Source organism: Lupinus angustifolius, chromosome LG11, assembly GCF_001865875.1.
Source record: "Lupinus angustifolius cultivar Tanjil chromosome LG11, LupAngTanjil_v1.0, whole genome shotgun sequence".
Taxonomy (NCBI): domain Eukaryota; kingdom Viridiplantae; phylum Streptophyta; class Magnoliopsida; order Fabales; family Fabaceae; genus Lupinus; species Lupinus angustifolius.
The window spans coordinates 2,518,148-2,542,374 of NC_032019.1; the positions used below are offsets into that span (position 1 = coordinate 2,518,148).

At 34.7% G+C, this 24,227-nt stretch overlaps 5 protein-coding genes across 6 annotated transcripts; all 5 read left to right on the forward strand.

Moving 5' to 3' along the window:
- LOC109360492 (deoxyuridine 5'-triphosphate nucleotidohydrolase-like) lies at positions 4 to 1,022 on the forward strand. The gene is made up of 3 exons (XM_019605436.1): positions 4 to 350; positions 437 to 528; positions 619 to 1,022. Exons 1-3 carry the CDS (start codon positions 148 to 150, stop codon positions 861 to 863), a joined length of 540 nt encoding a protein of 179 aa, XP_019460981.1. The 5' UTR covers positions 4 to 147; the 3' UTR covers positions 864 to 1,022.
- On the forward strand, positions 4,085 to 7,126 carry LOC109360490 (uncharacterized protein At1g65710-like). Its single transcript, XM_019605434.1, has 2 exons — positions 4,085 to 5,533; positions 6,152 to 7,126. The coding sequence occupies exons 1-2, from the start codon at positions 4,277 to 4,279 to the stop codon at positions 7,061 to 7,063; spliced, it is 2,169 nt and encodes a 722-aa protein (XP_019460979.1). The 5' UTR covers positions 4,085 to 4,276; the 3' UTR covers positions 7,064 to 7,126.
- Positions 7,920 to 12,308, forward strand: LOC109360491 (26S protease regulatory subunit 6B homolog). The gene is made up of 6 exons (XM_019605435.1): positions 7,920 to 8,440; positions 9,517 to 9,747; positions 10,102 to 10,260; positions 10,438 to 10,590; positions 10,740 to 10,823; positions 11,861 to 12,308. The coding sequence occupies exons 1-6, from the start codon at positions 7,946 to 7,948 to the stop codon at positions 11,993 to 11,995; spliced, it is 1,257 nt and encodes a 418-aa protein (XP_019460980.1). The 5' UTR covers positions 7,920 to 7,945; the 3' UTR covers positions 11,996 to 12,308.
- Positions 12,855 to 16,275, forward strand: LOC109360916 (ubiquitin-conjugating enzyme E2-17 kDa-like). 2 transcript variants are annotated; one of them, XM_019606131.1, is made up of 5 exons: positions 12,855 to 13,014; positions 13,171 to 13,242; positions 14,039 to 14,166; positions 15,113 to 15,217; positions 15,907 to 16,275. In XM_019606131.1, exons 1-5 carry the CDS (start codon positions 12,870 to 12,872, stop codon positions 16,048 to 16,050), a joined length of 594 nt encoding a protein of 197 aa, XP_019461676.1. In that variant the 5' UTR covers positions 12,855 to 12,869; the 3' UTR covers positions 16,051 to 16,275. The 2 variants fall into 2 exon arrangements, with proteins under 2 accessions (XP_019461676.1, XP_019461677.1); XM_019606132.1 differs by having other exon boundaries at positions 12,886 to 13,048.
- On the forward strand, positions 22,593 to 24,202 carry LOC109360915 (pathogenesis-related genes transcriptional activator PTI6-like). The gene has a single exon (XM_019606130.1). The coding sequence runs from the start codon at positions 23,137 to 23,139 to the stop codon at positions 23,962 to 23,964; it is 828 nt and encodes a 275-aa protein (XP_019461675.1). The 5' UTR covers positions 22,593 to 23,136; the 3' UTR covers positions 23,965 to 24,202.

The following is a 24,227-nucleotide window of genomic DNA, read 5'->3' on the forward strand; positions in this document are numbered from 1 at the left end:
AAACGTGAAGCGCCAATGAAAAAATGATGGCGGGAAAATTAGGCGCCAGAATAGCCTTTGCAGGTCTTTCCTCTATATAAAACCCTATCATCCCTTTCCCTTCCACTTCGAACATTTTCCCACTCACTACGACACCGTTTTACCAGAATGGCCCAACCTCAATCTCATTCAGAAACTACCATTAACACCAACGGCTCTGAAATTCAAGAGCCTCTTCCTAAGATCCCAAAGTTACATCAAAACGGTGACGTTTCTTCTGATACCCCTCTCCTCCGAGTGAAGAAGCTCTCCGACAAAGCTGTTTTGCCCTCTAGGGGTTCCCCTCTCTCCGCCGGTTACGATCTCTCTAGGTAACTCCACTTCTCTCTTCATTTCAATTTTCGAATTTTCATTTTAATGGACTTCATTATTATTATTATTATTATTTAATTTGTAGTGCGGTGGAGACGAAGGTTCCGGCAAGAGGAAAGGCACTAGTTGCTACTGATCTCAGCATTTCGATTCCACAAGGGACTTATGCACGTGTTGGTAATTTTCGATTATCCCTCTCTTTATTCCACTTTTCTGTGTAATGTTAGGGTTTATTTGTTAATTTGTTTTTCTTTGAGATTTTTTCAGCGCCGCGGTCAGGGTTGACATGGAAGCATTCGATTGATGTAGGAGCGGGTGTGATTGACGCGGATTACAGGGGACCGGTTGGGGTGATACTATTCAACCATTCCGATGTTGATTTTGAAGTGAAGGTTGGTGACAGGGTTGCGCAATTGATTATTGAGAGGATTGTGACCCCAGATGTTGTTGAGGTTGAGGATTTGGACTCCACTGTTAGAGGTGCAGGTGGTTTTGGATCTACTGGTGTTTGAATTTGATAATCTGATTAGGGTTTATGTTATCTGTTAGAGCTGTAATCATTATAATTAGTGCTTGTTAACAAATGATCTTTGGTTTTATGGATCAAAGCCTTTTTCACTCTATTTGTGAACGTGCTTTAATTATTTCAAAAAACGTGAATTCCAAGATTATTTGAAATAGGTTTTTGCTAAAAAAAGTGAAACTTTTGGTAGTAATGTGCCTGATTGAGTTGGCATCAATAGAGCAACAAACACTGATTGCATCCACATAAAGCCGAGGTTAGATAAATTGTTTCTCTTCCATCTCAACCACCTGTGGCATCAGCTCTGTGTCAATCTACTGTCATGGACTATATGCCCCCATCCAAAGCATAATCAGCCTTAGTCACTAGTATTTCGGATGAAGTCGAAATTATGATTATTACACTCCAATTAGTAGATTTATTAGGATTTAGGAGGTACCATTCATCTCATATCAATTACATATTTTTTACACCACTTCAACTCACGAATGATGTTAAAATAATATTTATCCTTGGTGGAGAATACATATATTTAGAGAAATAATATATACATTAATATTATGTAAGTTTTATACATGTTATTGTATAATTTACTATGCATGTTTGATCATCATTGTATAAATCTTTATATTAACACTATATAGATATAGATATGATAATCATTTAGTTAATTTGTGTTAAATATCTTAAGACATTTATTAACCAGCCCTTAATGGAATACATTGTTTCTCCCATGTGGTGTAATAAAAACACCACTCTTACCACACTTTTTGATCCACCTTCATCATGTAAATACCCATTGACTGGATTGGATTATGAAATAGTGGTCTAGCTTGAGCACTTGGTGAAGTCCTGAGCCATCAGAACTTGCCATACCATCTGGACTTGCGAAGGAAACTATACCGTCACCTAGATGACACCTTAGGCTAGTATAAGGGCACACTGCTGTCACCCTCCTGATGTGTTGCAAATACTTACTATATGTTGCATGTAACTTTCTAACTTTCTCCTCTATGGCAAATATATGCCTATACTATGACTATCACAACCTATCGCAGACTATAAGTTAACCATGCATAGAGTACAACCTCACTAAGCCGCCTAACACACATAAAGTAGCTCATGCTCTGCCAAAGACAGTTAGACAAGCTCAAATGGTCAACCACACCAACATCCAACAAGGGACTTCTCATCTACATCGACTATAAATAGGGGTTCATCCTCTCACAACACATGAGACAAGTACACAATTCAAGAGAGGCTACTCATGACTCCCTCATATAACTCGTGCACACCTGAACATTGGTCTCCCTACTCTTTAACCCTACTATCTAATATCTTGAGTGTCATATCCTTTATCATTTACTGATTTGATCATCGAAGTATCTTTTCAGATATCTCCTCTGGTGAGCCTCATCATACTCTAGACGCCTCAGGTTTTCTTCCATCTACATGGATGAAGTCCCCTCTCGGCCCAACAAACTCCATCTCGAAGATGCATCCTCTCCTCTCACACCTGAAGACCTTAAGCCAGGCCCCAACTCGACTTACCTTCCCGCGACTGAGCGGAAGAACTCTTTTTTGAAAAGAAGAAAATAAATATTAGAAAATTAAGCTTAACACTTTTAAAAATATGAAAATGTTTATCGGAAGGGTAACTGATAAGAAGCCTAAAGACTTCACACTTTTACTTCTTTAAGCATTGCCTGTTGTAAAAACCCCTTTAAAAATCAATGCTTCAAATAAAAGTCGGAAGAAACTAGAAAAATCCTTTTCCTATGAAGCAAAAGTGGATAACAAAACACACAGCTAGAAAAGGACCCACTTTCTTTTAGTTTTTATTAAAATGTAATCAATCTCTTCGACAACAATGTCATATAACACATTTTGTGTTTGATCATACAATGCTACGAGATCTCTACGGATTGAGTATATGGTTACTGGATTGTTGAACTGGGTAGAAAGTAACATTTTTTAAACATAGTACCGTACAAGTAGTGGTTTTTATTACTTGATATTCATTGCATCATATTACTAAATGGTGTTTGACTATCCTCTCGTGCTGTTCTAGTTGAACTCCCGTATCTCTAGTTAGCTGTGGTTGGATCTTAAGGAACGATCTTCTGTCTTTATTGTTGTCCACATTAATGTATTAGACCAAATAGAATGTGTCCTTCAATTAATAAAAAAATTATAAAAATATAAAATAATATTTTACATTATTTAGTATAATCCTATTAGATAGAAATATAGAGATAAAATTTATTTTAAGATGATTGGTCAGAGTCCAGAACATATATCATTTATCTTTAAATATTATTGTCCTTATATTCCAAGTCAATTAAATCTAAGATTAAAAAATAATTTTGTTTTTATTATTGTGTTTATCTCATGCTAGAGTCCAAACTACTTAAACAAAACATGATGCTAAACCAAAAATCTAATGGAGTAATATTTTAAAGGGGAAATATATGTGATGCTGGTAAGATAAATAAATAAAAGTAACATGCTGATAAGATAAACAAATAAATAAAAAATGTAAGATGCTGGTATATTCTTTACATGTTAGTAAGTATAAATATTCCTCATTGCTAAATTCTATTTGAATATCAAACAACAATCCATACCTATATAGCCGTTGCTGATTTTTTTAACTACTATAAAACAGAAACAGCGGTAACTTTTATTAACCTTTTGTTGATCCAAACAAGATTAGCCGTTGTACAAATTTGAATTCTGACAGAATAGGGTGACCAAACAGATAATGTTACATCAGAGTGGAGATACCCACCTGTCCTCAAGATCCAAATTATTTTTCACATAAAGAAGATACAATGACATATTTTTCAATAATTTCTTTAACACATTTTTTATATATTATAAGTTGGAATTTAATCAGACTTACTAAATAGCATTGGAATTTGGAATTATACTAATATGATGTAGTAAATACTAAATAATATATTATATTTATTAGATAAAAACCATTAAAAGGGTATTTTTAAAAATGTAGTTATTTTTAATCTATATTGCTAGATAACATAGTAATATATAACATTTTCTTCTTACCAAACATAACAATAGTGGGGTCTGCATTTTTCAGACAACAGAACATGGCATATGACTCCTCCAACGGATCTTATTAGATAGTGAACATTTGAAATTGCCTACTTGTCAAAATTTGAATTATATTCTCTCTCTCTCATAAATCTGAAAGTTACATCTTTTATCTTTATCATTAAAAGATGCATCTTGGGCAACGTTCCACTTTCCCCAATTTCTTTAATTGAAATTCAAATCTCCTTTCTCTATAGCTTTCTATTTTCTCCCTTCCTCACCCACTTATCTTCAACTTTCTCTTCTTTTCTCTAGCCCCATTGTTTAGGCCACCCCACAAAATCAATGGGTACATGTTTAAGCAAGAAGAAAGACTCTTCTACCCCTTCCCCTGTTGCTGGATCCAAATCAGTTTCCACAGCACCTTCTCAGCTAAACTATTCTGGGAATGGTGTTTCTGTGACTCAGCCAAAAGTGAATCTGGAAGAGAGAAAAACAGTGCAAGAGAAACAAAAAGACCAATTAGCACAACAAGGAGATGAAGGGCAAGTGAAAAAAGAGATTTTTATCATCAAACACAGAAAGAGCCATGATGATAATAATAGAGAAAGAAACTCCAAGATTCCACCTTTCACATCTCAGAGCAATGTGCAACCACAACAAAATGTTGGGTCACCCTCAGCTTCAGGTTCAGCTTCAACCTCTTCTTCCACCATTGAAGCTGCTGAAAAATCATCAATGGGTACTAATAACAAGATTGCACCTTCCACTCCTAACATGGGTGTGGTAAGGACTTCAAGCTGCACCAAAGAAGAGGTTGATGCAATTCTGATTCAGTGTGGAAGACTCAGCAGAAGCTCTTCTGGTAGAGCTGCATCTTCTTCTGGTGGGAAAAAGTACTCAGGTTCCAAGAGAAGTTTTGATTTTGATAACTGTGACAACAATGAGACAGTTTCTGCTGATGGTGATCTAAAGAGGACTAATGATGAGGAACATGGTGATGGGAAAAGCCACCACCAGCACCGGCAGCGGCACCGCCAGTCTCCAAAGAAGAGGGGTTCTTCTCCTTCTTCTCAGGGAAGGAGAAGAACTCCAAGCCGCGAAAGAGAGCAACAGCAGCAACAAAGGTCAAGTAGTAGAGAGAGGAGAGTGAGTAGATCTCCTGGTAGAAGATCTTCAGAGACCAATGCAAATAACAACAACAACAACACAAGTTCTTCTAGGCCTGGGAAAATGGTGTCTGTTCCTGCTACTGTAACATCATTGGTTATGGATAAGAGTAACAATGGTGTTGGTTTTGGAGAATCTACTGGTATCAAGAGGGTTACTGTGATGAGAAATGTTGGTGATGGTTCAAGGAGTGCAGCATCACCAAGGTCTCAATCACCTGCAAGAGCTAATGGGAATGCTGCTGCAAATGCTAATCAGCAACAACCTTCTCTTGGCCGCAACAACTCTGGGAAGAAAGCTGAACATTCTCCTTATAGAAGAAACCCTCTTAGTGAGATTGATCCTAACTCCCTTGCTTATCCTCAATCAAACACCAATAACAGCAGCAACAAGCTGCAAAACAATGCCAAAAGGGAAGTTGAAGCTAATCAGGTAATAACTTTATTGCTTCACTATTTTTCTGTTGCTTATATTGATTTGTTTTTATGGCTAAATTGCTTCTTCAGCTTAAATCTCATACATGCTTACAGATTAGATAAATGTTTTTAGCATAACATCTCTAGAAAACAATGACACCATATTTAATTTATGTCAATATATGAATATATATTAGCTCATTGCCTGTTAGGAGGTAGAGTAATAATTGTGTTCAAATATGTGTTTGTCTAAACATATTTATTGGATTTTGGCATTAATCACGTGTACCATATAGTTTACTAGAACTACCTTAAAAAAAGTCTTACAGTAATAAGGAAAAGAGTGAAGAACTAAGTTGTACAAATAACTTGGCTGTGCTAATTACCACATTTTAGGTGTAACAGACAAACGAACTTTTATTAGAGTATTGATATTTTCACACAAGTTTTGTTAATACTACCTTCGCACTTAATTTAAAACGGTTATCCAGAAGACTTTTGTTTTGAAAACAATAATGGTAAATGATTGATGATTAAGATTTAGGTATCAAAGCGCTGTGATAAAAAAATGTGTATAACTTTGAGAGTAAGACTATCACAACTGATTTTTCTGCTTTATTTTGTTGATGTGCAGAAACCAAATGCTGATAATAATGACAACAAAAATAGGAACAATAGCAGAGTTGCAATGGAGAAGGGTGTGGGTGCAAATTACAAGGCAAAGGAGCAAAAAGAGGAGATAAAGGCATTGTCCACAATGATTGACAATGTTGTTGTGAAGAATGTGATACCATCAGATGTTGTTGATAACCTGAAACAACAACCCCAAACATTAGCCCGAAGCAGATCCTCTAGAAGATCGAGAGACTTAGACCTCAATCCTGAATCACTGTTGAATCCTACACAGACCTACACCTCACTACTTCTTGAAGACATCCAGAATTTCCATCAAAAGACCACACAACAACAGCAACCTTCAATTTCTCTCCCAGCTTGTCTCACCAAAGCTTGCTCCATCCTTGAAGCTGTTGCTGATCTCAACTCCACCACCAGCTCAAATTTCTCCGATGACCGAAGAAGTCCACCAACATGTCAATCTGTTAGGAATAACAATGAACGCAATCATTATGGTAAGAGGGTGCAACTTCCAGGTACCAAAGACCACCCTTTTGTCGAATCCGAGATAGTTGTGAATGATGATGTGATGGAGCCAAGTTTACATAAATATGTGACAGTTAAAAGGGGTGGTTCGCTTGGAGTTAGTGTTGACATGGAGGACCAAGAATCTTCGGGAAGTAACAGCTTCACTGTTACAAGCAATGGTCAAAACCATTGGAGCAATATTTCTTCTTCATGGGAACCTAGCTCTGCTGACTCAAAAGATTGCTGGACTTCAAGATTGGACTCTACAGAAGAATTGGAAAGTGGTATTGACATGAAGACATTGAGCAGCAAAAGAAGAGAGTGTGATCATCAACACAGCAATGGAATAGGGCGTGGGAGGCTTGGTTCTAAAGGTGTTGTCATAGCTGCTGCATCAACATAGATGTGAATAATGTGATACATGAATTGTTCACTTTTGTGTTGATGTATGTTGAATATTTCTTTTGTTTTGGGGTTGCATGTTGCAGCTACTAGTTCTTGTTTTAGTTAAGGTCATTCAATATGGATCTCAACTTTGTCATTTTCTGTATCCTGTTCATGAACACGTTTTGTTATTCTTCCAGCAGTTGTTGCATTGTGATGCTTTTATTTCTTAGGAAATAAACAAGAACAATCTCTTCACGAAGAAAAAAAACAAGTACCATTTGCTCAAATTCTATGCATGTATTTTTGTCTCATCTTTGGAACATATTGTATTGAATCAAAATAGTTGAGTAAATTACTTTCACATCCTTATGTTCTAATAAAATTATACATGTGATTTAAATAACATTTCCTTATAATTATTAATGTATTTTATATAAAATTATACAAATAAAATTGTATAAGAGTGATTTAAATAACATTTCCTTATAATTATTAATGTATTTTATAGTAAACCAAAAAATAATGAAGAAATTACTATATTATTTGGGTTTCTGTATATACAAAAAAGTATTATTGTAATTTATCATCAAAATATTGATTTAGTGTTATAGGGCTCTACTAAATTCCTAAAGTCTTAAGGTCGATAATTTGATTCCAATGAGCAACATTTGTTAAGAGATAGTCACAACAACTTGAAAGAGATTTATTAGTATTAAAAAAAAGGTGATTTGTTAGTATTAAAAAAAATAGTGTTGAAATTTTTATGAATCCAACATAAATAGGCAAACAAAAATTGTTATTATGGGCCGAAAATGAAGGCCCAATACAAACCAACATTTCCCCTTGTTAAAGAAACATTTACAATGATCGAAAACACTCACTCCATTCTGCAACAGCTATGGCATCCTCAGTAATGATCCTTGACCCAAAGCCCTTACTCGAACCGTCACCGTCGCCGCCGGCTATCCTCTCCGACCACCTGAAATTCTTCGGAGAATCAAGCAACGACGACGACCTTTACAGCAGGTTGAAAACGCTGCAGCGCCAGTTAGAGTTCATCGACATTCAAGAAGAGTACGTGAAAGACGAACAGAAGAATCTGAAGCGAGAACTCCTCCGAGCACAAGAAGAAGTGAAGAGAATACAATCGGTGCCGTTGGTGATTGGTCAGTTTATGGAGATGGTGGATCAGAACAATGGAATCGTCGGATCCACAACCGGGTCTAATTACTATGTTCGGATCCTCAGTACCATCAACCGTGAGCTTCTTAAGCCTTCTGCTTCCGTCGCTCTGCACCGTCACTCCAACGCACTCGTTGATGTTCTTCCGCCGGAAGCTGATTCTAGCATCTCGCTCCTCAGCCAGTCTGAGAAGCCTGATGTCACTTATAATGTGAGTTTCCAATCAGGACTGCCGTTAAATTAGGGTTTTCGTTTTTAGTGCGGTTTCAATTTTAATTTCAGTGATTTCAATTGCAATCGGTTTGATTAGGTTGTTCATCCAGGATTACGATTTTGGCGTGTTTTACTTATTGTTTGATTAAGGTTTATTGCAACAAGGCGAGTATGCAGGTTTTGTGTTATTTACGTCTGTTTTTTGTTGGTCTTTTAAGACGCTGGTTACGGCTGGTATACTTTGAACACTTCGAGGTATGACAAATTAGGGAAATCATTTATTAAGCGGTAATATTTTGTGCTTCAGGATGAAATGGATATTTTGATGGAGAGAACTCGAATAAGATTGCTTTGTGATATTTCAGGGGCATAGTTTTTGTGTATTTTAATGTCATCTGTGGCTGTATTATAGCCGGGGAGTTATGGTCAGATGCACCATGATTAGTTTGGTGCTTTATGGTGTCAATCCTAGTGATTTTGTTCTAATTGGTAATGGAGGAATAATTGTTTTCTGGTACTGTAGTTGAGTCTGATGAAACATTTATTTTAGCTAGATAATGAAGTGAGTGTAGATGGTGAAATGCAATCCTGGCAAGAGAATGCAGATTGTTTGATTAGTTTTACTTGTCCTGCAAGGAGGAGTTTCATTGTCTTCCAGTTATTGCTCAAAATCTGCAGGTGCTTGGGTTGGTTCTGAAGGCTAGATTGTCATTTGCATTTGTAGGATTACTTCTCTAGTTTGCTTGAGATTGAACTGTCTGGATAGGTAAACGCTGTAGAGGCAATGGCCCACATACTTGTAAATGAAAGTATAGTTACATAACTTACATTAATATGTATGCATAGGAAGTAGGACCTACCAGACAACAAGATAGAGTCCAATGAGGGAAGTGAGCGATGATAAAGTATGACGCGGACACACTGTTCCTCTGTAATATAATTTATTTTGGTTAAGCTAACTACACATGTTATACAAGTAATAAAAAATTCTTTATGTACTACATTTGTTTGCTTTCTGTTTAGTTGGTATTCTTGTCATGTTAAGATCCTTTACAAATGTTATAATATTTTTAGGATATTGGAGGATGTGATATCCAGAAGCAAGAAATTCGTGAGGCTGTGGAGCTACCCCTTACACACCATGACTTATATAAACAAATTGGTATTGACCCTCCTCGTGGTGTTTTACTATATGGTCCTCCTGGAACAGGTAAAACTATGCTTGCGAAGGCTGTTGCTAATCATACCACTGCTGCCTTCATTAGAGTTGTGGGATCTGAGTTTGTGCAGAAATATCTTGGTGAGGTATGTTTTTCAAGTTATTTGTGTTTGAAATGATATCAGCAATGTTGTAGTCTATTCTGCTGACTTAGTTTGCATTTGAGATTGTACTTTCAGATTTCATGGTTATTGATGTTATTATGTTTTTATAATACATTATTATGCTTTTATATTTAGTAGTTCTTTGTCATATTAAAGGACCTTTTGGATTGTTCTTTACCACTTCCTGTTCAATGTCAATGATTATGAATTTGTCACTATTGTTATTTCTCTAGTTTCCTGAGTTTCAGAAATCATGTTTTCTTTATTGAAAGGATTAGTTTCATAGCAACTTTTTGCTGTAATTTCTTCAAATATACTATATAATTTGAATTTCAGGGTCCACGTATGGTTCGTGATGTATTTCGTCTCGCGAAAGAGAATGCCCCTGCAATTATATTTATTGATGAGGTTGATGCGATAGCAACTGCTAGATTTGATGCTCAAACTGGAGCTGATAGAGAAGTCCAGCGTATCCTCATGGAACTTTTGAATCAGGTATCTATTAAATGATATTTTCTGTCTGGTGCTGTGTTTGTTACTTGGCTCTATGGAGCAAGTGTTTTGGTCTTCACTGTTCTAGTAAATTCTTGTTCTTTGGTGATGACTACATTTCCTATTCAGTTGTATATATTCTCTTCAAGTTCTGGTTTAATTGCATGTTCTTTTTTATAGATGGATGGGTTTGACCAAACTGTGAATGTTAAAGTTATAATGGCAACTAACCGAGCAGACACTTTGGACCCTGCTCTTCTGCGTCCTGGAAGGCTTGATAGAAAGATTGAGTTCCCTCTGCCTGATAGACGCCAAAAGAGGCTTGTATTTCAGGCAAGTCTTCCTAAATTTATATCTGTGAATAGTTTTATAGTGTGTCAAAGTTCCATGTTTGTACTCGGATATTTGATATTTCCACTAGTGACAGCTTTGTGGAATTTCAGTGGCTTACTAACATTATTCAATGGTTTATTTTTGGACAGGTTTGCACAGCTAAGATGAATTTGGGTGATGAGGTGGACCTGGAAGATTATGTATCTCGTCCAGACAAGATTAGCGCTGCTGAGGTTTGTTCATCTCTGATTCACTAATTTATATGATGTTAAGGATTATATGTAAAACACACTTTGCTTGTTATTGATTTCATAATTGTTAAGGACTATATGATGTATACAACCATTGATTAGTTTTAAATATATAATTTTTCACTTGATCATCACGTGAGAAGGCTTGAAGTGTATTTGTAAATATATTTGAGTAACAGGCGTTTGGTTCTTTAAAATATTTTTCTTACATTCTCATAAATTGTTGAAGAATTCTGGAAGCAAGGATGCTGCTTAACCGTTTCATTTAAACTGAAAAGAGACATTTAATGTGTGTGGCAGCCTTTTAAATCTAATGGTAAAAAATTGAGTAAATTACACTGACATCATGAGTTTTAGTGAAATTATACAAACCACCCCTCACTTTTCTACACCTACACAAACCTCCTCTGGTTTTTTATACTTTATTACACTGATCACCCCTGCATAAGAAATAAGTGTACTTTTTCCACAATATATCATGTTTTGTTTAACTTAATTGTATTAATCACATTTTTTTGTTTAAAAAATTACACTTATTTCTTATGCAAGAGTGGCCAGTGTAATCAAAGTATCAAAATTAGGGGAGGTTTGTGTAGGTGTAAAAAAGTGAGGGTAGTTTGTGTAATTTCACTAAAATTCAGGGGGTGTCAGTGTAATTTACTCTAAAAAATTATAGCCAGTTTGGCACACACTAAAAAATGGCGTGAAAAATTCAGGGAGAGTTTTTGTGCAATACTCAACCTGAAAATTTCACCCCGTTTTCAAGGTTGTACTTTTTTCAAACTGATATTTTTTCATGGAATAAATAATGGATTATTAATTGAAGATTCTTTTTCACTGCTTGATATGAATTTGTTTGCAATTCCATCTTTTCCGCGTGTCGTTTTCTCCATCTCATTATCAATTCCATCTCTGTCCTCACTTTCCATCGCATCCTCATTCCCAGCAAGGTCTTTTATGTCACCATTCCTTCTTATTATATAAACAATTAATTATGTGATGATTGTTGCATCCTGCAGATATCTGCTATTTGTCAAGAAGCAGGAATGCATGCTGTTCGGAAGAACAGATATGTGATATTGCCAAAGGACTTTGAGAAGGGTTACAGGACAAATGTGAAGAAACCAGATACTGACTTTGAGTTTTACAAGTGATGATGATGAGGACCAGATTATTGTTTTGACGATTCCTTTGTCCCCCATTGAAGCTGATCTTTAAGTCCTTGTTGCCAATGCCAAATTATGCTGCAACTGGTTATGTGCTGTATCTATAAACTTTGTCGAGAACTTAGCCAAAATATTAGTGCATGAAACTGCTTATTTAAGACAGATTACACTGATTTTCTAGAATACAAATGCATATAGATAATTGTCTCAGTTCATTAGCCCTCTCTCATTGTCATTATTTCGCTGTTCTTTGTAAAATTGACGAATTATTAGTTGCATTATTGGACTAGATCTTTTTTCTCCAGTCATTGCACCAGATCAGAACATGGTCTTCTTCAATGTTATGACCTTCAACAAATCCAACCTATTGTTGTTAATAACGCCCCATCAGAATCCAATCCTAGCATTGAGACTAGGTAGACCAAACGGCCAAAGCAGCCTCTATTAGAATGTTTTGTTTCTAACCTATCGGCTAACCTTCATTTCCCATACAGTACTATGCTTTGGTATTGACAAAACAATGGTAACAACAAAAAAACCATATAGTATAGAATGTCCTATTTTCATGCATGCAATGCTAAATTCGCATCCGAAAGACAAATGGCGAAGCTCCTCGCTACGTCAACTAGCAACCACAACCACCACCGCGTCATTGCTTGTTGGACATTGGTGACATTGATACCAAAATAATCTACCTTGATGAGGGTCACTATAGGCCATGTTGCTTTTTGATTTTTTTTAATCATAATAATTAGAAATTTGATTTTTTTTTTTAATCAACTTGTAAACTTACAAAATGAAATATATTGTTTAAAAATTCAAGTGAATTAACAAAACATAACTTAAAACATTTTGGGCCGATATGAGCCGCAACGATCCGTGGCCCAACCAAAAAAACAATAACGACATTCATTTAACGCTATCTTCAAATAATCAGAAATTTCTAGAATCTCTTTTTAATTCACATTCTCCAATCTCTCTCTATTTTCATTTGACTTTGAATCCTTTCTTCCTCTTCTTCTTCTTCGGTTCTGACCTCAGGTCGGTTCTCTCATTCTCTCACTTTTTCTCTCAATTTCAACTTATTATGGGTTCAATTATATTGATCTGTCCCTGATTACCTTTATTTTTTTATTTCTGAACTTATTTTTTTAAATATTTAGGCATGGCGTCGAAACGCATCTTGAAAGAGCTCAAGGATTTGCAGAAGGACCCTCCAACATCATGCAGTGCAGGTCAGGTTCCTCTTTCCTCTATTTTTTTTCCTATTTATTTTATATTAGCCTCACCCTAATCATTATTCATTGTTCCTTTAATAACCCCAACTCCGAAAAGGGATTTTTTTGGTGCTTGATTTTCTGATTTTTGTGGATTTTTGGCTTTCATGTGTATGTGGTATCATCTAAAACTTTAAAATATTTCTTTGTTATCATTGGTATATTGACTATGTTTTTTAATTCAGCGAGGTTTCCAAACTTGTAGATTTCAAGTTAGATCGCTGATTACATAAATAAAGCGATGTGTAACATACTTTGATCCACACATGTGCATTTTTGTTAACTTGGTAAAGCCTGAGTAGGACTCATATTACTAGTGTAGTTTAGGACTTGTGATTTGTTTGTAATCCATGAAGCAGGAACACCTCTCCCTACAGAGGTGTGCTGGTGTCTGATACGTGTCCATTTCCGACACATTCTCGACACCCCGTTCGACTTGTGTTAGACACACCTCCTCATGTGTCCAATTTAATAATAATAATAATAATAATTTTCATCAGCTCCAACACCTATTATACACCACAAATTGGCTTGGATCCAAAAACATGCTGGCTACTTCATGGTACCCATGTCCAATGTTTCAAAAGGTTCCCTTAAGCTACTTGGACATTGTTATTATCTGAACACTTATCATCATTTAATGAATGCTTGATCATTTTCCTGCAATTCCATATCCATCAGGGTACCATAAAATTTTCAGCAGTAGGATGTTCTTTTTTTCAATGACTGAGAAAAATATTGTTGTCTTCACCAGGTCCTGTGGCTGAGGACATGTTTCACTGGCAAGCAACAATCATGGGACCTGCAGATAGCCCATATGCAGGTGGTGTCTTCCTTGTCTCAATTCATTTTCCTCCGGACTACCCCTTCAAGCCACCAAAGGTATTCTATCTTTCTTTGCTTTTTTTACCCACGTTGGTTGCTTGTGTTGTTGCATCTTCTGATGTTGCATTTATTTTGAGGTCTGTTCAATTATTATTTTTTGTATTGGTTTGAAACAAGTTGACATCACCCTATTCCGCGCATTATCCTTGGTGTTGTATCTATGCATTTGGAACTGCTTTTAGGTCATCTTGTTTCAAAGATGAGGGTGGTCTTAATGGTCAGCCTCCTCCAAGTGCAGGTTCAACTTACAGAGTACTGATATGGCAAAAGATTAAGAAGTTAATGTTGTTAAATTTCTATGTACATTAATTGATTTTGCCTTGTGGCTAATCTAGCAACCACACTCTGTGTATTATTAACACTTGATGTGATCGAGTAGAACATACCATTTATTTTCGTGGTTGTGGCTGGTGCCATTGATTTTAAGGCTCAGTCCTTGTTAAAAAGTTCTGCTGTGATAAAAATGTCATGGAAAGTCCTGTCTAACAAGTAACAAAGGTCATGCATATTTCCGTCCACTAATAGGTAGCCTTAACCTGAATATTTCGGTTCTGGAATGACAGGTTTTTACTTAAAAGCCTTTTGCTTTCCTTTTCATGCAGACACACCTGTATCACTGGTATGTGTCGTGCTATGAAGCTTTTTAACTAATTATACGCTTCATACAGTGTATAACCACCCAGTCACTAATGAGGTTGGAAAGAAATTTCAATTAACGGTTGCAAGATTAAATCTTGAAGGTTAGTAGGGATGTAGCCCTCCACTTGACTCTGTTCAACGTTTAGTTAGATGTAACATTTTCATTTCCCTTTATCTCTTTTATATATTCCTCAAGAAACTACTGCTGTTTTACCGGCCAGTAGTGAGGTTTTAAAAGATGTTGAACATATGTTACCACTGATTAGTTGAGGGTGGTATAATTATTAATATGCTTCAACTGCAGGTTGCATTTAGGACTAAGGTATTCCACCCAAACATCAACAGTAATGGCAGTATATGTCTTGACATTCTCAAGGAGCAGTGGAGCCCAGCATTAACCATTTCCAAGGTTTGATCTACATAGCTTGTTAATCTTGATATGTAAAAGTTTTGCATGAGTTTGGAGTTTCATGTCATAGCTGCTAATGGATTGATATAATTACCGAGCTACCTATATTATCTCCTGTCTGTTTTGAGCAAAATTACTGCAATTGGGACTACCAGAAACAGACATGTTTTTTTTTTATATAACCAATGGTACCCCCTCACCCTTTTTGGATAAGGGACTAATCCCTTTCAGGGTGCTTGGATGTCCCTCTCAGCAAGTGTCGTTCCAGGAATCTATGTGTTTTGTTCTCATGCATGTATCTTTATGTATTTTTTGTCTCACGTTTACCTGTGTACCTTAATTGTTTGAGGTTCCCTGAAAACATTTCAGTATGACTTAAGATCATAGTAATTCAAGATTTGTTAACTGCTTGGTCTAGCATTTAGAGTCTAGGGATTAGTTCAGAAGAGATGAGTTTAGAGTATTGGTTATCAGTTTGGTGCAAGATGTATTCTATAGTTAAATTTCTAGTTCATGCATAGCTATTTAGCAATAGTTCATATCAGACCTAGATCAGTTGATCAAATGACATTAGAATTATGTTCATTTACTTTTTCTTTACAAAAGCTCTAATTTTATGAGTCTTCTTATATACTTAATCTTAACAGTTAACAATAACAACTTTGAGAAACCAACTCCACTATTTTCAGGTCCTTTTGTCAATTTGTTCATTGCTGACGGATCCCAACCCGGATGATCCACTTGTGCCTGAAATTGCGCACATGTACAAGACTGACAGAACCAAGTATGAAGCCACTGCTCGCAGCTGGACACAGAAGTATGCCATGGGTTGATGTCATACTGTCTTCTTAGCTGTTAAATGAAACAGCCAAATCATAATTTATGTAAAAGAACAACATATTTTGAATGAACGTGGATGCTTTGCCTTTTCTTGTCAGTGGAAAACACAACAATGGTAAGGAAGCTGTTTATCATTTGTGAATATTTTTGTAAGACAATGTTAATGGAAGACATTGTTATGTTATGCAAACTTTCTGCCTTTTGACCTGTTATTCCAAGTGATAATGGTTACTTTTGGCCAAAAGGCTACTATCATGTATCATCACAAGCAATAAAGTTATGTTTTTCTAAATAATTATCACCTTATTATTGTTATTAAACTTTGTGAAATTTAATTAATAGTGATAGTGTAAAACTGTAAATGATAAAAGGTTAGGGACTTTGATTTTCTGAGTTTAACATCATATTTGACACTAGTAATCAGTGAAACACACTAGTAATCCATGAATTCTTTGTCATGTCAATAATCAAATCCTCCAAGTTAGGATTACCAATTCCTCGGTTTGAATTCAATTAACAAGTCAGTAAGATAGAATAACAGAGTTTGTGTAATTCACATAAGTATTTAATTGATGGTATGTCCTTCCCTAAATCATGGAAGAATTAGACGTAGTCATTTAACGAAAATAACACTAAGCATACAATCCATTAATGATACTGGTATTTCATTCATAGTCAGGATGAAATTACATGTTTAAAAACAAGTTTCATCCTAATCCCTAAAATTTAAAATTAGTACCCAGGAGTTACTCAGTATGTTAAATGGGAATTAAGTGATAATAAAACTATAAAAGTATCATGTTTCCCAGCAATAATTGTTGAAGTTAAAGTTGATATTTTCATATTAGGGATGGGAACCAAAAAAAAACTATACAATAGGAAAACCATATATGATGATATGGGAACGCGGATAAATAAAGTTTAGAATGTGTTGCATAAATTAAGCAAACTATCATGTCTTGTGAGAGCTATAGTAGATTGGATAAGAGACATAAAAGATGGGTGGGTGGAGAAGGATATGGAATGGGAAAGGTAAAAATCTATGCCACTTTGAATGCCATATGTTGTTTCAATGATTTTAACTGTCATAAAAGATCTTAACTCAATGATAAAGCAACCTTATCACTTCGGATATGGATATGTTGTCTCCAAGCATGTTTCGAAACTTGTCATAAACTAATCATAATATGTCAAATCAATTAAAAAAATTAAATATTCATGAGTTTGTCTATTTTTACTTCATTATAATTGGTTTGGGATAGCAAATCCCCATCCTCATCGATCAACATGCTTTTTGTTTTAACTAAAACCTAGATTCCATGCATAGGATAGACTAAACATGTTGTAACCTTGTCCTTGAGTATAGCAGTCAATGAGTCTCGTGAAAGCCTGGCGCGCCTTAATATCCAACTACAATGATGGTGCAACCGGGTTTTTTCAGAGAAAAATTTAGTTACACATTTGCGTTAATCTATTTCACATTAATCCATTTCGATCCGTTTAACAATTTAGCACTTTTGTGAGTGAATTTGTAGTTTTTCTTTATCACTGAATTAGTAGTTAATTAAGCTGGCGTTTATTGTGTTTCATTTGCATCTTGTGAAAGTACAAAAATATAGAGAAGCTGAAAGAGAGTTTTTCAGATGTATTTTTTGTACCTTCTCCACTCTTTATATATTCCTATATAGTAACATAATATCGTATATTTTCTGGTTAAATCAAAGAAAAAAAATCATTGAATATAGTTGCAGATTTTGGTTGACTTTGGAATTTAATATACATGGTCAGGTTAATTACATTTGCTGGAAAACACTAACATTGCATGAGGAGTTAGATACATGTTTATGTTTACAGTGTGAGGTCATAAAAAGTAGCTAGAATTGAATTATGAGTTTAATAAGGACAAGAGCTTTAGTGTAAAAGTTAGAGATCGCCTGTCTCGAACAATGTCCTATTACATATCTCAAACCAATTAAAATATGATTTATTGTTTTCAAAATTTTTCTTTTATTCATTTGCCAAAATGTAATAGGATTGACCGATTGACATAGAGAATGAGACGTGGTTGTGATAGGTAATCAGTGTCCAAGAGTTGTGACTTGGTATACAAGCAAAATAAGAAAAGAGTGGGGTCAATCTAGTGCAATGTCTTGCCTCCCCCAGCATAGATAATAACACACGTGTCTAACTAAACTTTGAAGCAATATTTAGATTCAACGTACGATGTTAACGTTTCCTAATTGACATATACCCAATTCCCCCTTCAATATATAATCACAATCATAGAGTATTACTATAGAAACTATTTTATTTGACAAACTTCACAACAGTTGTCCAATGTGTCTTTTTCAAGAACATGCTTTGAAAGTAAATGGTTCTTCACAATTTCATAGAAATTACATACACTTACGCGGGAAAGAACTACGGTTTGGTGTTCAAGATTTAAAACCAGAGAACAATGAGAAATCTTCAAAAGTTTAAAGAATGTTTTCTCAGTTTAATTGAACATGGTTATTACAAATTTACGGCAATGGGAGAATAACTCCTTTTTCCCTTTGAAATGAGACAGAGCTACTCTATTGGAGGATATTCATGTTTTCAAGTTAATAATTATTTAACCATTACAAAATAATATAAAAACATTAATTTTAATGATTAGCTTTTGTTTTAAAAGGGAAAAGTTAGCGTTATAAGGTGATGTAATAGTTAGGATGAAGGGTCTAAGAAATAAAGTAGAGGGGTTGTAAATCTCACTTATAACAAATTAAAAAAAATGATATAAGATGGCTTAATGATTAGGCTAAAATGTTAGAATAAAAGAAGTTAAAAATTCAGGTCTCATTCGCAACAAATAATAATATATTAATATTTGTTAATCAATAAAAAAGAAGGAAGAAAAGGAGGTGAGGGAAAGACAATAATAGAGTTCTTTTCTTTGTTTTTCAAAATATTTTAAAATGTTAGCACACGAGAATTCATCTTAAAATAATTGACATTATCTAACTGAACATATGTTATTTTATATTTTGTGTCATTCTATATATCATAATTTGTAGATTTATGATTGATTAAAAAATATTTAATAATTAAATTTTAACTTAAATATATTTTTTCTGACCAATCACATACTCATGAGACATGGAGTGGCACAAAGTGTGGAACAATAGACACACACGTTAAACACTTTGTTTTCTACCAGTTTTTTAGTAGAGAATAATAAGAAGAAAAATAACCTTAAGATCCGTTGAAAATTTCATTTTAAAATGTTCCAAAACGCCAATTTGGGACGATTCTTAAAATAAGTGAGTATCAACAACGATCACAATATGTCAGTCCATATCTCATAAGAAATATAATTTTTGGTACATAAAATATTCATTCCTAAAACAGATAGGCTTAATGTTATTCATTTTATGAAAGATAAGTGGATTATCTCCTTTTCTTGTATTTATTTATTATATATTTAGTGAGGAAAGCACTAATTGTCGATTCCCATACACTCTTAATGCATAATGGAGATCACCCATTTGAATATTTTTTATCTCATTGTATTACGATCAAATCAAAAAATGTAACTAATTAAGAAAAAAGTCATAAAAATAAAAAATAATTTATTTTTTATTACTTAGCAGAATATGTTTAGATTAGGACACAATAAGATACCAAATATTAAGACATATGATATTCATTCGTTAATGCGGGATCATCAAATCCTTTTGCCACAGGTTAGGATGACCAGACAAAGCCTAAACATTTACTTTGAACTAAGTGTCAATACTAAAATCAAGTGAGTGCTTACACTTAAACCACTCCAAACTATGTGCTTGTCCTTTGAAGTTTGAACACAGAATTCAGTTCAAATTGGCTATCTTTAATCCGGCAAGACTATCATATAAATATAAAGTAACCGAAAGACTATAAGCTAGGAGCTAAAATTTACAAGCTAGTTAAATTAGAATTGTGTGATAAGATCAAATGATAGGTTAATTAGTATGTGTAAACTGAAATAAATTATTTGCTTATAAAGCCTATAACTTATGTAAAGTAACTTAATAAATAAGAGCTTATAAGTTTATTTGATAAACTACATTTACTTAGTTTTTATCAAATAAATTAATTTAATAACTTATAAGCCTTTTCGTATTACCAAACACACTTCTTCTTATTGGTATATAGTTTGCCACACATATTCAGATTCATAGTGCATGTGTTTACATATAATCCTACTTTTCCCTGTTTGAAATATGCGAAAAGTATAATTTTAATATTGTTTTAAGAACAAAAAATGAACATTTTAGATTGAAAATTGATATTTTTCTTATTTCGAGAAATCAAAAACTTATTTTTTCAATATTGATTTTCATATTGTGCATATATTGTTACTAAAAATACTAATACATTTTTCTTGAATGTTATAAAAATCTAATTAAAAGTTTTGAGATATGCGTGCATACATATTGTTTTTATAAAGATTATGACTATTCTTTATTTGACAATTATAGACTAATTCTTTTTTAGACGACCAACAAAATCTGTCATAAAGATTAAACTCAGACCAAAATACTTTGTTACAGCCACGCACTTTCAGACATTGTAGCATTTAACATTATATTCATCTAACTTTTACCATTGAATTAAATATATTCTAATTGTATATCACTTTACCACTTTTTCATTAAAAAAAATATAGACATAATATACATAGTATAAAGATCACATGTCTCTATTCTTATCTCGATCTAATAAAAATGTGACATTTCATTAAAATGAAAATTCTAAAAACATTATATAACATATCTATATTACTTTGAAAAAGTCTATTAGTTAAAAATATGAAAACAAGCTTATTTTGGGATATGTGATGCCCAATATTAGACAAATACAACCACCTAACTTTGTTACTTTTGTAGTAGGTATCCAGCAGAGCAAAGTACTGTAGTGTGAGGACTGCAAAAAAGAAAGAACATACTGAAAAGATATTAGTTACAACAGTGAGGTTAGTATTATTAGTACTATGTCACGGTTCTTGGATATTGGACCGCATTGGTAAAAACTATAAAGCCACACCAATTGTCCATTTTCAACGTTATTCATTCTTCGAGAATACCAACTGTTCTTTTCAGAACATGGATGTCGTCAATTGTGTGGTTCGTCCTTGCCCAACGTGTAAAGCTGCCACCGTTCTTTCGACCTCACCCCACTCTATCTCTACACCCTTTGGATAGTATTTACATCTTTTCTTTCCAACTTCATTTTCATTTCTCCAAAAATATAAAATTAATATATATTTAGTTTATGTTTTATTTTTTTATTAATAATAAAAAAAAGCATATGACTCCTTTTAACGCTTAATGTACTTTTGATTGATTAGAGAATGTAGTGGATTTAATCTTTGGTTGTGATTTTTTTATACTCGATTTTAACTAACAAAATTACATATTAAGATCTTTTGAAAAATAAATAAAAAACCAAAAAAGCTATATCATTATACACACTACATGATAATAATGCACTATTGTGAGAAATGAGAACGCTTAATATATATCATTGGATAATGATTAAACGGTTAAGATTAAAAAATGCATACACATAACTCTAATGTGACTACTAACTAATTTTTAATCTTAACCATATATAATAGTTATAAGGCCCGAATTTATTGTTTTCACGTGATAACTTTTTTTCCCTTCCCTTTACACACCTAACTAATAAAGATTTATGATAAATAATTAATAAAAATTGGTTATTTAGCAAATATCTTATTGAAATCGTTTAGGAAATACAATTGAATAAGGCAATACTGAAAATGTTAAAAGCCGAATTTTCCAATAGAACTGTTATAATTTTCCTAACCAATATTACTCTCATTAACATTCATGAATATTTAAATTCACAAGATGTAGCATACCACCATGAATGCGATTATGAAGTTAATGAAGCAAGCATTTATGAGTATCTCACTCTCATATTAATGTATTAATCAATGAAGATGATGAGTGTGTATATAGAAGTGAGTGAAATAGTGACACAAGTGACAAGAATGAGAGAAATGGACATTAGAGTTGGAAGGAAACTTGGGTTGGACACGTCAACAAAGGCAACTGGAACCTAAAATGCTCCAATTTTTCCACACCCGACAATGACCCGTACAGATCACGAGTCAAACACGCACTACTTACCACCTCCCACTCACTCACTCACACTCCCTACCTCACTGCATTTCCTCCACTTAACTCATATATATTTTCAAATCTTTTACTAATATTCTAAGAGTATTTTTTATACATCATTGTATCATTTATCTCTCATTTTAATTATTTTTAAATAATGAAATGTGAATAGTAGATGAAAAATGATAATAATAAAACTGAGACATTGTAAGTATAGACATATTTTTCTCATAATTAGTGTAGTGATACAAAGCATTTTTCTAGCGGAAACCCCACTTTCACGGGAAAAATATTTTCTGGATCCTCCATTGGGGACACACCTCGTGCATTATAAATATCCTATTATCCTGCCTCTTTAACTTGTTTTTTCATCCTAACGTTTCTCTCCAACTTTCCTCCTTCTAGCTCCTTCTCTCTTCACTCCACTCCACTCCACTCCACTCAGTAGCTCTTCTCTGTTCCAATTTTATTTTGTGCCCTGTAATCTCAACCAAATCTCTCACTCACGCCCACCTCGTGTATGTAATCTTGTTCCAGTAAAAGTAGTGTGAGATTTTAATTTAAGCACTTACTATAGTTGCCCATATTCTCCTCTCTCTTCCCCCCATCCGAATATATCTATCTAAACCCCAAAAGTAAAAGTTCTCATTTTTCCTTCAAACGTCTTAATTCCTTTAGGATCTACTTGCCCACTAAGATTCACTTTTTCCTCTATACCCCCACAACATCCTTCCCTCAAATTCTCAACACTTTCAATTTGATTTTGTTCCTGTCTACCACCCTTTTATGCACTTAAACCCTTCTTCTACCTCGCCCTCTTCTATTACGCAAACAACCTTCAACACACAAGCTGCAACGGTTTTATTCCTTCTCTCTATTGAATCTTTCTTTTCTTAGTTCACTGTAGGCATGTCCGTACAATCAACACTGAAGCTCCCGACATCAAGTTCTAATTTTGAGGGCAACCCATTATGCAAAACAATGAATAAACCTCAAAGGAAGGTGGTTCGGATCATAGTGACAGACCATGATGCTACTGATTCAGAATCTTCAAGTGACGAAGAACAGAAAAAGAAGCAAAATAGAGTGAAGAGGGAAATCACACAGATTACTATGCACTTTCCCTTTTATGATTCTCCTTCTTCCTCTTCCTGTTCTCGCTCTTGCTCTTCCTTTTCTTCTTCGTCAGAACAGTGTTGTAAGAAGTACAAGAGACCAAAGAAATCACCGTCCTCCACCGCCAGTGCCGGCGTGCGCCACAGCAACAAGTTTCGCGGCGTCCGTCAACGGCCGTGGGGACGGTGGGCCGCTGAGATTCGTGACCCCAATCGTAGAAAACGGGTCTGGCTTGGTACCTTTGACACGGCGGAGGAGGCTGCCACCGTGTACGACAAGGCGGCAGTGAAACTTAAAGGATCCAACGCCATCACTAACTTCCCCGCACCGGCGAATGAGAATGAAGTGATGACGCAGGCTACCGCCGGCGAAGTTCAGAGTGTTGACGGTGGCTCGTCGTATTCAAACGCGGTGGCGTCACCTACTTCTGTTTTGCCTTACCACGGTGATTCGACGCCGTTCGACGGTTTCAGTTACGGCGACGTAGATGCGTTTGGTTTCGACATCGACATGGCGTTAAGTTTGCCGGACGTAAACGTTATGCTGACGTGTCAGCGGTTTGGGAAGGAGGAAGTGTTCGGTGAATTTGACCTTGACGAGTTTATGACATGGCCTTCATAAAAATCTCAGGGCTTATTTGTCTTTTAAAGAAGCGTTTAGCAATTATATTATGCACTGCAGCGTGAAATTCCGAGAGTACCCTCGTTGTTCAAGTTTTGTTATGTTCGTTGGAACTTGGGACTTAGAAGAGTGTAGAGTAGTAGTGGAGTACAGCGTCTTTATTACCACCTGAAACGGCGCATGGGAAGAAGAGAGTTATTTTTCTGGATTAAATTTGTAATTAGGTTATTATTATTTAATATTTATAAAAAATGTTTGCAAAA

Coding starts and splice junctions, on each gene's coding strand:
- LOC109360916 (XM_019606131.1), top strand. CDS start 12,870: ATGAGCCGCAACGATCCGTGGCCCAACCAAAAAAACAATAACGACATT. Junction 13,243..14,038: donor TCCAACATCATGCAGTGCAG/GTCAGGTTCCTC, acceptor TGTCTTCACCAG/GTCCTGTGGCTGAGGACATG. Junction 14,167..15,112: donor ACCCCTTCAAGCCACCAAAG/GTATTCTATCTT, acceptor CTTCAACTGCAG/GTTGCATTTAGGACTAAGGT.
- LOC109360491 (XM_019605435.1), top strand. CDS start 7,946: ATGGCATCCTCAGTAATGATCCTTGACCCAAAGCCCTTACTCGAACCG. Junction 10,591..10,739: donor AAAAGAGGCTTGTATTTCAG/GCAAGTCTTCCT, acceptor ATTTTTGGACAG/GTTTGCACAGCTAAGATGAA. Junction 10,824..11,860: donor ACAAGATTAGCGCTGCTGAG/GTTTGTTCATCT, acceptor TGCATCCTGCAG/ATATCTGCTATTTGTCAAGA.
- LOC109360492 (XM_019605436.1), top strand. CDS start 148: ATGGCCCAACCTCAATCTCATTCAGAAACTACCATTAACACCAACGGC. Junction 351..436: donor GCCGGTTACGATCTCTCTAG/GTAACTCCACTT, acceptor TTTAATTTGTAG/TGCGGTGGAGACGAAGGTTC. Junction 529..618: donor AGGGACTTATGCACGTGTTG/GTAATTTTCGAT, acceptor AGATTTTTTCAG/CGCCGCGGTCAGGGTTGACA.
- LOC109360915 (XM_019606130.1), top strand. CDS start 23,137: ATGTCCGTACAATCAACACTGAAGCTCCCGACATCAAGTTCTAATTTT.
- LOC109360490 (XM_019605434.1), top strand. CDS start 4,277: ATGGGTACATGTTTAAGCAAGAAGAAAGACTCTTCTACCCCTTCCCCT. Junction 5,534..6,151: donor GGGAAGTTGAAGCTAATCAG/GTAATAACTTTA, acceptor GTTGATGTGCAG/AAACCAAATGCTGATAATAA.